The following is a 13,822-nucleotide window of genomic DNA, read 5'->3' as shown; positions in this document are numbered from 1 at the left end:
CAATCCTCTTTCACTATGGCTCCTTCCAGTATCAAATATCAAAATTTCTCCATGCCTCCTCCCTCCCACGAAACTTCCTCCCTCTCACGAGAATAGAATGCACACAGCAAGAGCATGACGACGGCGCTGGGCTCCGGTAGGCTCAATGCCGGAGGAAAAAACGGATATGAGGTAAAAAAAAAGTTCCTTTCTTCACGTTTTATTATCCCCATTGCCTGGGTTTTTAATCCCCTTTTCATAGCTCCTGATTTCACCAACCCTAGGTTCTGTATGGAGGCTTGATGTTGCGATTGGGTACGGGGAGGACGCCCAGCGACGGGCCGGTGGCACTGGGCTCATAATCTCTTGAGCTCGGATTGCTTGGCTGCTTGTCGGTACATTACTATCCCCTGCTTTGCTATCTGAGATCCAGTCTTGGTTGTTCCTGCCCTTTCCCCATCTGGCCATTTGCGTTCACGGCGTTTTTTGAGCTGGTTCCTGGAGCACGTTTCAAGGATATGCATCGCGTTCTTGTAGTCTAATTTGGGACTGATTGTGCAATGCTCTAGCCAAGATCCATTTGCCGCTAGATGATGCGGTGGGGCATGTTCTGCTGCACCAGTTGTGCAAGGCTGCTTTACTTTGGCTGAGTTTGGAGGGGCTAGACGGTGAGTTCACGCATCAGCTCATTCCGAGGATGTGCTGAAATGAATCAATGATGACTTTATGATTGGAAGAGCAGGCAGGTCGCGATGTATGTGAAAGTGCATCTAGGCCTCTAGTGGGTTTTGGTGAATAGAGTGACACCGTGATTAAAGAACTAATGATCTTGTTGAGTATTTGAGCAGGAGTTGATTGGTATATCAGTGGAATATTTATGATGAAAGACATTGAAAATAAAGATAAAAGGCTCATATGACAAGACGTGTGACTAAGCTATGATTAAAGTGACAATATTGACAAGCAATGATTACTATATGGATTGAGTTACGTGTGTAATGACAATTGTTTATTCTCATATCCAAATGAAGCTTGTTGACAAAGTCACAGCACCAGAAGGGAATTTCTTGTGAAGAAATGGACAATCTATCAATAGAAGATAAGTTGCAAATAATTGTAAAGAATGAATTTCATTGATGATTTAATTATGATAAAAACCTATATGGAACTCTATGTAAGCAAGGATGAAGAGTTGGAATTTGGAATAATTGTAAAGAATGAATTTCATTGATGATTTAATTATGATAAAAACCTATATGGAACTCTATGTAAGCAAGGATGAAGAGTTGGAATTTGGAATAATGTTCCGAGGCACCAACGCTAGGGTGAAGAAACTTTCTTTGGATTCAACTTGAAGGATCTAGGTCATATAGGGTGTTCATATTAGCAAGTATCAAACTTTCTAGAATCTTACTGGAAGACGGTGGTTTGAACAAGAAGTGGATTTCATTCAAAGATAATGGTTCAAGTCACTGGCTGAAGGAAATTGTGCTCAAATTATAGAAACCAAGTTGGATGCACTCCTCACATTGAGAATGATCAAGGCACGACATGGTACACTTTTGAGAAATTCAAATGGTTGAAATGTAATCTATCTTTGATCTTGAGTGCAGGTGTGCCATACTATCAAGAGGGATGCATCGCATTATATTTTGATTTAGTCTCGGTGCTCAAATAACCTAAGTAAGTTGAGAGAGACACAAAAGCCTCAAGTGCACATTGGGTGGATTTAACAAGGGCAACCTGAAAGTTCCAGTTTTCCAACCCGGAAGTTCCGGGTTTTGCTTACGTGGCACTAACGGCTAGTAGGTTTGAAAACCCGGAGGTTCCGGGTGTGAGAATCTAGAAGTTCCGTATTCTAAGTGTCACGTAACGGCTAGTTTCTTTGGACCCAGCTATTTATACCTTTGAGCCCCTCCTTGGTGGGCTGCTGTTCCAGGCATTTTTCTGTTGCTTGCTGGTCGTCCTAAGAAAGCTTGGTAGCCTTGTTGAGCTCTCCCCAACCTCTCTTTGTGAGATTGTGTGATTCTTGTAATATCTTTGAATTGGGTTTGAGAGAGTGAAAGCTTGAGAGTACTAGAGAGCACAGCAAACCTTGAGCACTTCAGTTTGGCCAAAATCGTATGTTTCCCATTTGTTACTCTTGGAGCTTCGTCTCCTAGACAGTTAGGCGTTGCCCGGCGAGCACCTAATTGTGTGGACTATCGGGGGAAGTTTGTAAGGGTCGGTTTCCACCTACGCAAGGGAAGGTAATCAAGATAGTGGAAGGTCAAGGTGTGCTTGTGTAGCGCCTTGGCGGGGAGGCTTCACTGTGCTCCTCAACGGAGAGTAGCATTCACTGAGCTTGTGTAGCACATGCAGTGAATCCGAGATTCGGTAAAAATCCTTGTGTCAATTGTGTTTGATTTTATCTTGTAGATTTAAGGAGCTCTCCATTAAACACTTGTGTTCTTGGAGAGATTGTTGTTTTTTAATTACAGGGACTGTGTGGACCTGCTCCAGAAACTCCACTTAGCCTATTCTACATCTGGGGTTTGAACTTGTAACTATTTACTCGCACTAGATTTACTGTCTTCACTCCGCTCTGTGTGAACCCGGAAGTTTCAAGTTCATCTACTATCCTGCTTAAATTCGGAAGTTCCGGATTTGCTAACCCGGAAGTTCCGGGTTTGGCAGGCAGTGAATTTTATCCGCTGTTTTGGAGTGAAAATTTTTAGGTGCGTCTATTCAAACACCCCCCCCCCCCCACGCTCTAGACGACATCACGGTCCTTTCAGGATGGTACTTTCAGGAACTTTCCCTTGAATGTTTTCATATTATAAGGGTTCAGTTTGCAGCATATGCATATCGCTTCTTACTTCTGGTGTGTGTTTTTAGCTGTTTGATCAAGCATTTCACGGACTTCTGTTTGTTGTCTTGTGATTTTTCTTTGCAGGAGGGATCATTATGAATGGAATGGAAAACTTATTTAGTTGAGAATATGTCTTAAGCCTGTCTCTTGCTTGATCAGAGTATGGAATGTGTGTGAAATATTTCATGAGAACAGAGGTAAAATTAGTTTGGAGTGGCTTATGTTTCTCACAGAATTGTGCAATAGTTTGTACCATCTGTTTAACATGTGTTTGGTAGAATGGTTTAGAAAGAACTTAACAGTTATTTCGAGGATCAATAGCATTTTTTTAATGGAAACGAAAGGTATAGGCTTGACTTCCCAAAGTAACTCCTGTGTCAGTGTAAAAAAACTCATCCACCTAGGATATGTGCTGCTCGCATGACAAGTAGTAATGAACCAGCTCCAGGAAATAGATTGAGGAAGGTGCAGACTGCAGAGTCCTGTATTTCTTGTCATTTGCAGCCTTTGGAAATTGGAGAGTTGGAGAGAGGAGTATTACCCCCCACCCCCCCCCCCCCCCCCAATATTTGAACTGCAGCTGTTCCATACAATGAATTAATATAGGATGGAGGGGTTACGTAGTGTATCCATATATGTTTTTGCAATCATAAATTAGTGCTTTGTTTCCACTCACGGTAGCAGTTGTTAAAGTTTTTGCTTGGCTTAATACATAGCAAACTAATGTTCCCCTGTTTAACTATTGTTCATATCAGACCTATCTGTCTAGCTTAAAATCTCGCCAGGGTCACTGGTTTAGTGCAAAGATCTTGACAGCATGCTGTTCAATGCTTTACGAAAACAAAGTCTCGTCTTCTTGCTCAACATTATGTGGTCATCTATTTAGTTTCTCTTGCAGAATTGAGTACTCAACACTTGTCTGTCATACTGGACTAATGAATGTACCTTGCGTTGCAGATCGCAAAAGAAATTTTTCCTGCCATAATATGAAGGTACCCAATCTTCAAGTGTTGACACTGCTGGGTTGTACTAGAATAATTGATGGTGATGCCCTTGAGCAAGAAAGGATAAAATAAATCACTACAGGCGAGCTGATCATCAAAACTTTAAGTGTTCTCAAGAAGTATGCTTTGTCAGAGATTGCTTCAGCTGGCCTTTCTTGTGAAACATTGGGCTAAATCGAGGTGTAGGAATGAAACATTGGCTTGGCAAGCTAACTGTACTTTGAACTTGATTAAATCTTTATCAATAAGGCAAGTTAACTGTTTGTTATTGAATTTGAATGACAACAGGTAGATGTAGCACCACCATAGTGTCATTTTCTATCATTTTTCTGGACAAATTTATGTGCATGCTGCCATTTTATCACATCAATGACGTTGTAAAAATTAAATGTTAATGAACATGTCATGATGGGGCACGCAAAACGCGCCAAGTGTTCTAGTCAAAATTCAAAAGCTCAAGGCAGAAAGAGACTGCCTACCTGATATTCAGGTGTTTTACTGGCAACTAACACTCGGTTGTTTCCAGTCAACAGAACACACAAAAACTGATACAAGGAAATTTGGGTGTTTCAGATGCATCAAACACCAGATTTTGTATCCATCAGATTTTGATAAAAAAATTCTGACAATAGTAAACTGCATAAACCGACAAAAAAATGATGTGCATATGTACAGCTTTAATCAGTCAAACAAAAGCGAAAAGTATCCGATTCAATACAAAATTCTAGATGTCCACACAAATTGCAGATTTCAAATTTACACAGTACAGAGTCAACACAAATATATGTGCACCGACTGCAAATTTTATAGGTGACATATCAAACTCCTTGAACATTACAGAATATAGATGTGCATATATGCGAATAGCAGAAGTGATCTAAGTCAACCCCTGGCTTGCTGTGCCACGTCATGATCAGCTGAATGAAAACCTTCTCAAGTGCCCATACAGTCAGCATCACACAGCTGGAATCAACCATTGTTAACACCGTAGGGAGCACAAGGCGATCCTGAAGTCCCTCCTGGATGCCAAGTAGCATGTGCCATCTCAACTCACTCCGTATCGAATTGACGAGCCTTGTAGTAGGGTACCATCTGTAAAAAAAGGGGGGGAAATATAAATTTGTGGGATAAAAAGATGTTGTGCTGATGATACAAACAAAAAGACTGGCATTGACTTGCAGTGTACAAACACAAAAAGACAGGAATTGATATACATGGTCATAAAGAGTAGACACTACATTGTTTCACATTATGACCAGACCAACCACATGAGCTGTAGATGATTAGTAAAGAGTAGATGTAAAAGAAAGAATGACAATTTGATTAGTGTATTAGGCTATGTAGGCTACCGTGTAGGAACACGGTACTCTAAAAAGAATGGCAGTACTGTGATCCCGACCAAATTGGACATATTTGCTAAATGGCAGCCATCTTAGATGCAGATTATGCAATTTTGAACTGTCTAATCAACGATTAGCAACTGTAAATTCTGCTATTATATAGGAAAACAGAACTCTAGAAAGAATGGTGGTCTGTGATCCCAGGCAAATGAACAGATTAGCTAAATGACATCCATCTTACAGGCATATTAACATTAATTATTAGCAACTATAATTAAGGATAAAGTCTCACTAGTATAAGAATGATTAGTAATAACATGTAACTGAGACTGGACCATGCAAAAGGATGGCTAGTATCAGAACTCTAGTATCAGGATATGAATGGCCTACTGCAAAGAGAGGAAACAGATATGCATTCGATGAGTAGCCTACTGCAAATTATGATGTAATAATGCAATGGAAGATGAATGGTGCAGTAAATGGTGAGGAGGTGAGTGAAAAAATTACATGTAATAGCACTAAGCTACCTAAAAAAAGATATTGAGATAATTATTGCTTCTATAGCTGACTGTGCAGGCGCAAACATATACCCTGGGGGGCATGAATGAAAATGATATCGAATGGCTAAAGAATTGCAGATTCAAGGTTGGAAAAGAGAAAACAAGATATAAAGATATAGTTTGAATTGGGCAAGGGGCAGATATCAGAAACTTAGCTTTTCATGGATGACGATGCATCTGAACAGGCGGGGAAGTAACTCGCAGCTTGATCTCATCAGGGACAGGGAGATTCATGAAATTGATAAAAAAAAGACTGCTTAGTAAATAGTAATGTGATTTGAGCAAAACGGTAATATTGTGAAACAAACAAACTATTAATAACTTGTGTAAGTAAATAAAGACAAAGATTCACAGAGAACCATGAACTCTTGAGCGAGTGCAGAACCTACCTAGCTGAACACTAACTATGCACGAACTCTATGAATATGTGTAGGAAAAGTAAGTAGATAGCTGACCTTAATGAAGATTGATGAAGACGCAATGGAGTGCGGACGGCTGGCAATCAGGTCGCCCAGATAAAGAAAGGGCACACCGGCCCCAAAGATGGCGTCCAATTGCCACAGATGAAGAAGCAATGCCCTTGCATTGGCCCCGGCATCGCCATCACCCCTCTTCGGATAGCCATGCCGCAGTAGCAGTAGCAGTCTGCAGCAACAGCGCCACTGAAGCACGAGCTTAAGCTATGATTCACTGGAGGCTGCTGCGGCTGAAGTTGTGGCTGCGGCTGCGGCTGCGGCTGCGGCTGCGGCTGCGGCTCTGGCTGAGGCGGTGGCGCCAGAGAGCCGGTGATAGAGATGGTCACCCCTCGCTGCATCAGCTCTGCCAGGAGGCGCGCCGTGTTGCGGGCATCATCGAGCCCGCAGTGGAGGCGGCCGTTCCACTGCAGACCCGCCTCCGCGACTGCCTCCTGAAGGTTGCGCCGCCCAGCGCCGAACGCTGCCTCGAAGGGTACCCTGAGGTTGACCCACTGGTTGAAATAGGATGGCTTGGTGAGGCCCTTGAAGCTGCATTCAAATTCAAGCATTGTGCGGCAGTCCCAGTCGCCCCAAGTGACGACGGCGAGGCGGTTCTTGGCGGCGCCCGCCTCCGTCAGCCACGCGTCGTGCATCGCCAGCGCCTGCTCAACATCCACGCCGCCGTCGACCTGATCTTGCCGGATTCCCGTCAGCTCGGAGCAGAATGCGGTGAGGCGCGGGTGGTGCCGAGGCCTCACGTATGTGCGGAACGATGAGACAATGCGTCCGTTGGCGGCGTCGACGAGGACCGCAGGAAACTCGATAATTTCCTGCGGGTAGATTCTTGAATCTCGCTCGCAGGTGGCCTCGAAGTCGATGACGTCGAAGTAATCGAACTCCATGGCGCCGCGCGCCGCCGGACCTGCCGGCCGAGACGCTGTAGCGGATGAGTGGCAGTGCTTTCCTTGCGCTGCTGTGGTTGGGGGAGAAAGGCTCGGCAGCTGAGCCATCGCGCCGCGCCCCGCCGGATTTGCTGGGCGGAACGCAGCTGCGGTGCAGGAGAGGCAGCGCATCCCTTGCGCTGCAGTAGTTGCGCGAGGAAGGTTGTTCTGCTGCTGCAACGCCATGGCTCCGCGCGCCGCCGGATCTGCAGATCGGAAAGCTGCGGCGGAGGAGGGGCGGAGCGTTGCTTGCGATGAGATTGCTGTGATTGCGCGACGAAATTGCGGTGGTTGGTTCGCGTGAGATTTGTTTTGGCGTGAGATTTGATCGGACCCAGCCGAGGAAGGGTTTTAGATGCATAGCGGCGGAGGTGGGAGGTCGGCGGCGGAAGGATGTCGGTGGCGTACGGACGACGCAGGGGATTTCGTCTCCGACTAGAATTCAGATAGGAAAAATGGATAAGGCCCACTGGTAGTGACAGCTTGGCTCGATCGAAGACTCGGATGACCGCTGAGTAAGCGGCGCTACATATGGAAAAAATTTTCTAAAATAATACTCCGCATGTATTTTCGGAATATCGCGAAATTGGATGTCTTGTACGGAGAGCGCTTTTACCTTTTACCTGCTCGAGCTTCACCTATTTCGTGCAAATCGAGACACTGCAGCGTGAACCCGTTTTATAAGTCGGGATAAAAATAAACTTAAGTTGTACGAAGGTATTTTTTTCTTCGATTTCACCGGTGGAACTATTTAAGAAGAGCCCTTCCAAACGACCTAAGCATCCTATCGACTAAATATGAAATGTTCAATGCTTAACAATAATATAGATTTGAGAGTAGTTTTTTCAATCTTTCCTAGGGACAAATTTGCCAGCTAAAACGCAATGGGCGTAATTGGCATATTGTAGATAATATGACTTTATTGACTTCGTGACGGCTAGCACAAGGGTGTAAATAGATCATACATGAACATATATCACTTATACCATATTCTTTTTGGAAATTGGAGGGCGATACGGTTTGTTGTTTGCCATATGCGATTGTTGTTTGCCAAAGTAAACAATCCAAAAGTTTCAGCTATCCTGCAAGTTGCAGAAACTCTATATATGCATTATTGTTGTCGTCAGATGAAACGGGTCACTTTTGTGCCCAGAAAATATAGACACGAAGGTCAGATCTGCTGGATATATCATTGAAAATGTCAAAGCTGAGCCTTGAAGTACGGAGAGCGCTTTTACCTTTTACCTGCTCGAGCTTCATCTATTTCGTGCAAATCGAGATACTGCAGCGTGATCCCGTTTTATAAGTCGGGACAAAAATAAACTTAAGTTGTATGAAGGTATCTTTTTTCTTCGATTTCACCGGTGACGTGGCAGAACCGACTGAATTATTCAGGTTCAAGTACGTAGACCATCGATATTCCGGCGACAGAGTCTCAACGCACTTCAAACGGAATAACTTATTGGTCTGTGAGGTCACCGCCCGATTCAACCACGGTTACACAGGATCGACATAGGTTTAACTCGCCCGAAAGCGAGTCCAGCATTACAACAGCTCACAAATTTTACACCACAGGATAAATACACATGAATACACAGAATTTTTGTTTTACCCTAACTAATACAAATTTATACAAAGTTTTAACAGCCATTGTTTAGAGGGGACAGCGGACTACATACGTCGTAGAGATAGGCACCATACTTAGCCCAAAGCATGGTGTCATTCCGATGGGTCATTGCCGGCCGGGGACGGATCCCATTCCACGGACCAGCCAAACGGAACAGAATAGGACCAAGGAAAACTAGCCACTGAGTCCTCGAATGGCATACCTGAAAATAACATTACTAGCAAAGCTGAGCATACTAATACTCAGCAAGACTTACCCATCAATTGGGTATACTTAGCCTATAACTAGACCATGAGAGGTTGAAAGGTTCTAGGTTTTCTTTTGCTAAAAAGCAACAAAGAGTATGTCCTTACTTTCATATTTTAGCTTTCAGATTCTAGTTTCTTTAGCCATTATAGATAAGCACCTATACTAGTCAAGCAAGGTAGATATTAAGCATCCAACAAAATTATTCCAGTACTGTTACTCTTGTTACTTTATGTGGCAGAAGTATCAAGTAGTCTCAATCTCCACGAGAAACGGACGATTCCTGAATCGAATTTTATAACCTTGCAAGGGTTCCTAACTTACACGCTCGAAAACTTTCCTTTCCGGGCAACCATTCCCCTCATATTCCGGGGCGTGGATCAGGGCCACCACAAGCGACTGCAGGACCGTACGCACATCCAATATGCAGGACGTACGTCTACAGCGTGACTGTATGACCCTACTCCTGTCTGCTATGCAGAACGTACTCCCACATGTCGGTGCGTGTGTGCGAAAAACCAAATTACGAGTGGTGGGGTAAGTCCACTAGCCGGGCCAATCAAGTACTAGGCTTACCGCGTACCATATTTACGGTATGTGGCTAGTACTTTCAAACACTTGACCACCACTACCACAGACTGCGATCTTATCAAATTGATCAACACAGACGGTACCATTCCAAGTCATGGTACTGCACATAATTCCGTCTGCGATCCTTATAGTGATTGCAAAAATAGTAAACAAACAACTCCTATATCGCGCGAGCGACAGAAAATCACTCGACTTCTGCCGGTCTTATTAGCAGAGCATCTACTCGTCCAGGACTTGGAAACAAACATTATATAGGTTTTTAGGTTTCATGCAACTAGGGTTCCATAACAATTCCTAATACTTAATGCACAAGATAGATATATATAGTAACATAAGTGCATAATTTAAAATACTGGGTTATGCACCGGGGCTTGCCTTCTTGGGTGGGGCTGGGGTTAGGGATGTCAATAACTTCCGAACTTTGGTTCGGGGCTTCAGTTAAGTCCTCGGCGACGTTCACCTGGTCTTCAGATAAACCTTGCTCGGGTTCCGGGACCAGTGTATAGATTCCGTCGTCGAGTGTCGTTGACTCTACATGATATGTAGTGGTTCGAAGCAATGGTTATTATCTTACTTTCACGGTAAAGTTGTAATCCAACAATTCATAGTCAAAGCATCGCAAAACAAGGATACTTTTTATAGATTAAACCTATGATAACAAGTTTTATTTTTAGTTTGAAATCTATAGAGGTTTTGGTCTTGAATTTTGACAAGTATGTTTACCTCTATCAGATGAGCTTACTATAAATTTTTCATAACTTCTTGAAGACCGAAACTAAGGCATTTGAATTTAATTTAAATTTCAAGTTTAAATCAAAACCTAAGAAAAACAGTTCTTTTAAATTCTTGAAAATTCACTATAAGTCACTCAATATCAGAACTACACATGGTAAAAAGATCTAAGCAGGAAAGCATTAGCATCATGTTTGAATAAATTGATTTCATTTCAAACTTGATTTGCACAAAATTTAAATGAGTTCAAGTTAGAGTGTAGTATTGAAGGTGAAATTTGCACACAATTTCACTTACACCTTAAACAGGTTGCATACCAAAAATCACATGAAATAAAGCTAGTATGCAAAAGCTATACACAAAATACCCTTTTGCTAAACTTTAAAATAATTCTAAAAGCATTTAGTTTCAAACTAAACTCTAGTAATAAAAGTTGTAGAGCTAAACTCCTGGAGTACAATAAAACTAGTTTGATGATTTTTGGATTTTCCTACAAATTTCTAGCGATCTTCAAAGTTGACAGCTTTGAATTGAGGAGGGTACTGATATCTTACAGAAAAGACCCTAGAAAGATTAAAAAGCTGGCAATCGTGTCCTTGGCCGGGTTTTACAGAGAAGCTGATCGACGGCGACCAAATTCCTGCGAGAGGGCTCACCGGCGGCAAGGGAAAAGTGGGGGAAAAGGTTGAGGAGCTCACGGCGGTCACAAAGGGTGGCCGGAATCGAGGTAGGAAGGGGCTGAGGCGGCGGGTCGGCGGTGAACCGAGCCGGTGTGGCGGGGCTCCAAGGACGGCGGCGGCGTTTCGGTAGCCGGAGTGCTGGAGAACAACGGGGAAGTGGCTAGTAAGCTTCTTCGAGTAGATGTAGTGCTGGTGGTGAGCTCGGTGAGGGCCAAGAGGTGGCGGAGCGGCGGGACGACGGCGAGCAAAAACGGCGGCGGCGAAAGAGTTCACCGGCGCTGTGGTCCGGGCGGCGTGAATGCGAGGGAATGGAATTGAACTGGTCAGGGAGCTTCAGTGGGAGGTGGGAATGCTGGCGGAGCACTGGGTTGAGCATGTGGGGCGACGGAGGCGACTGACGACGGCGGGCAGGAGCAGCGGCGGAGCTGTGGCGGCGGTGGTCGAGTGGAAAAGTAGTCGAGGGGGTGAAATGCAGCCGCGCGAGCGTATAAATGAAATCGAGGAGGACTCCCGGTCGTTCTGTGAGAAGAAGAAAGGGCGCTAGCGAGCTGAAGCAGCTGCTGTCAACCGGCAACGTGCGTGGCGGCTTCGGGTACCGGCGGCGCGACGTGGAGGGGCGGGAAGAGTCCAGCAGGGGTCGGGCGAGCGGTGGGCAGGTGACTTGGAGGGCCAGGTGGTGAGGTTAAAGCGGCGAGGGGCAGCTGGCAGCGCGGGAGCTCACCGGCAAGGGGCGGCGGGTGGTGGAGCAGAGCAGCAGAGAAAACAGAGAGGGAGAGGAGAGAGGAAGACGATGAGGACATGGTTCGAATTTTTCAAAAGTGCAAGGACTTCACTATAAAGTAAAATTATCTTTCAAACGATAGCTCAAATGAAAATATGCCCAAAAGAAAAAGTGTAGAGTTTAGAAGGATCTACAACTTTGCTTTAAGGGTCAGCTTCAAAAGAGTTAGGTTTTTAAAACTATTTTGAAATCCGATAAACTATCAAATTTCACATAAAACCTATTTAAAAATTCACATTCTAAAAGAAACCTTAGGATAATTCCACTATTTATAGTGGTTTAAAAGTAACTTCTTACCTTAACAAAACTAACCTTCTTATATTTTGAAATTACCCTACCTTCACACACATTTAGCAAAAGAACCCTAATTTTTCCATAATTACAAAACTACCCTTTAACTTGCATTTTGGTTTTAAAAGTATTTATCAAAGCAACACACACTTCATTCTAACAAGCATAACATATACTAAAATTTAATATGCCTATCTCCTAAGTACCTGAATATCACAGGTGAAGCTATTTAAGAAGAGCCCTTCCAAACGACCCTAAGCATCCTATCGATTAAATATGAAATTTCAATGCTTAACAATAATATGGATTTGAGAGTAGTTTTTTCAATCTTTCCTAGGGACAAATTTGCCAGCTAAAACACAATGGGCGTAATTGGCATATTGTAGATAATATGACTTATTGACTTTGTGACAGCTAGCACTAGGGTGTAAATAGATCATACATGAACATATATCATCTATACCATATTTTCTTTGGAATTTGGAGGGAGATACGGTTTATCATAGAAATACGGATTATCTTGGTTACGAATATAAATAAATTTATATCGTATACGCGATGACATGGATGTAGCCAATGTCGGCCATGGATAGTTCCTCAGCTATGGGCTAAAAACAATAGCCATATATATACACTTATTCTAATTATTTATCCACTCTATGAGTTCAAATTCTAACAAGTTTGTGCTGAAAGATGATATACCACTAATGAGACAAAATACATAGAAAATAGCATACACTAATAGACAAAGTCAAAAGAGTCTTTTAGGTACTCGATTACACAACATTTTAGCTTATGGCAAATATTACACAACATTTTAGCTTATGACAAATAAAGTATTACTTTAATAAGTATCTAAGATAGCATTGGTTCTATGATACTTGAATGAAAAGTCAAGATGTATGCATCGAATAAAATCAATCATTTTAAAAGATGTTTATCTGAAAATGATGAACTCAAACAATAAATTAGATAGAAAAGATTACTCTAAAAGAAGGTAAACGTGGAACGAGGAGAACGGGAGAAGGTAAACGTGGAAGGGCAAAGCGAACGAGATAGGAGCACGAAGAATATGTAGGAATGATAATTTAATAATTTTCACTTAGTCCCTTTAACAAATCCTAAATGTTGTACCAGAACTATAACGAGGAAAAGTTCTAGCGAGCTGTCTGCAGCAAAGTATCGTATTATTATATTATTTCATACATATAACATAAGTGACTATCTATGATGTAACTCGCTAGTCGCTACACAATCTATGTATACATATACCGTTCTCAACGTCGGCACGAGAAATAAACCTTTGACCTTTATTTTTGTTGTAATTGATTCATTAAGGTGATTGGAAATCAGAATACTATGGCTACTGTTTTACAACTTGTTTCCTTTACGGAAGGGAGAATTTTCGGCTGCATGACTTATCTTGTAGACAAAAAAGGTTATATACTTAGGCCCCGTTTAGATCGCAAATGTTTATAACATTTGGAACTTTTTGGTACTGTAGCGTTTCGTTTGTATTTAACAAATTTTATCTTCGTCTCGTGATGTACAATTAAACTGTACAATTAGTTATTTTTTTACATACATTTACTGCTCCATGCATGTGTCCCAAAATTAATGTGATGGAGAGAGAGTGTAAAAAGTTGGAAGTTGGAAGGGATCTAAACAAGGCCTTAGCAAGGAGGCAGGTAAAGTAAACCCCGTGCCAGCTGTCTTAGTTCGGTGCGCAGGCAGGCAGCACGCA

At 42.8% G+C, this 13,822-nt stretch overlaps 1 protein-coding gene and 1 long non-coding RNA gene across 2 annotated transcripts; one reads left to right on the top strand and one right to left on the bottom strand.

The window, feature by feature from the left end:
* Positions 1 to 2,911: 2,911 nt before the first annotated feature.
* On the top strand, positions 2,912 to 4,102 carry LOC112878306. The gene is made up of 2 exons (XR_003225673.1): positions 2,912 to 3,027; positions 3,788 to 4,102. It is a non-coding gene; the product is annotated as an uncharacterized LOC112878306 (long non-coding RNA).
* A 417-nt stretch (positions 4,103 to 4,519) lies between these two features.
* On the bottom strand, positions 4,520 to 7,619 carry LOC112876841 (ERI1 exoribonuclease 2-like). Its single transcript, XM_025941020.1, has one exon. The coding sequence runs from the start codon at positions 7,314 to 7,316 to the stop codon at positions 6,237 to 6,239; it is 1,080 nt and encodes a 359-aa protein (XP_025796805.1). The 5' UTR covers positions 7,317 to 7,619; the 3' UTR covers positions 4,520 to 6,236.
* Positions 7,620 to 13,822: the final 6,203 nt, after the last annotated feature.

The sequence above is a fragment of the Panicum hallii genome, chromosome 9 (genome assembly GCF_002211085.1).
Source record: "Panicum hallii strain FIL2 chromosome 9, PHallii_v3.1, whole genome shotgun sequence".
NCBI classification, from domain to species: Eukaryota; Viridiplantae; Streptophyta; class Magnoliopsida; order Poales; family Poaceae; genus Panicum; species Panicum hallii.
This window is presented reverse-complemented; position numbering and strand designations above follow the sequence as displayed.

What these genes read in the sequence shown, in the direction of transcription:
- LOC112876841 (XM_025941020.1), bottom strand. Translation starts at nt 7,316, where the DNA reads ATGGCGTTGCAGCAGCAGAACAACCTTCCTCGCGCAACTACTGCAGCG.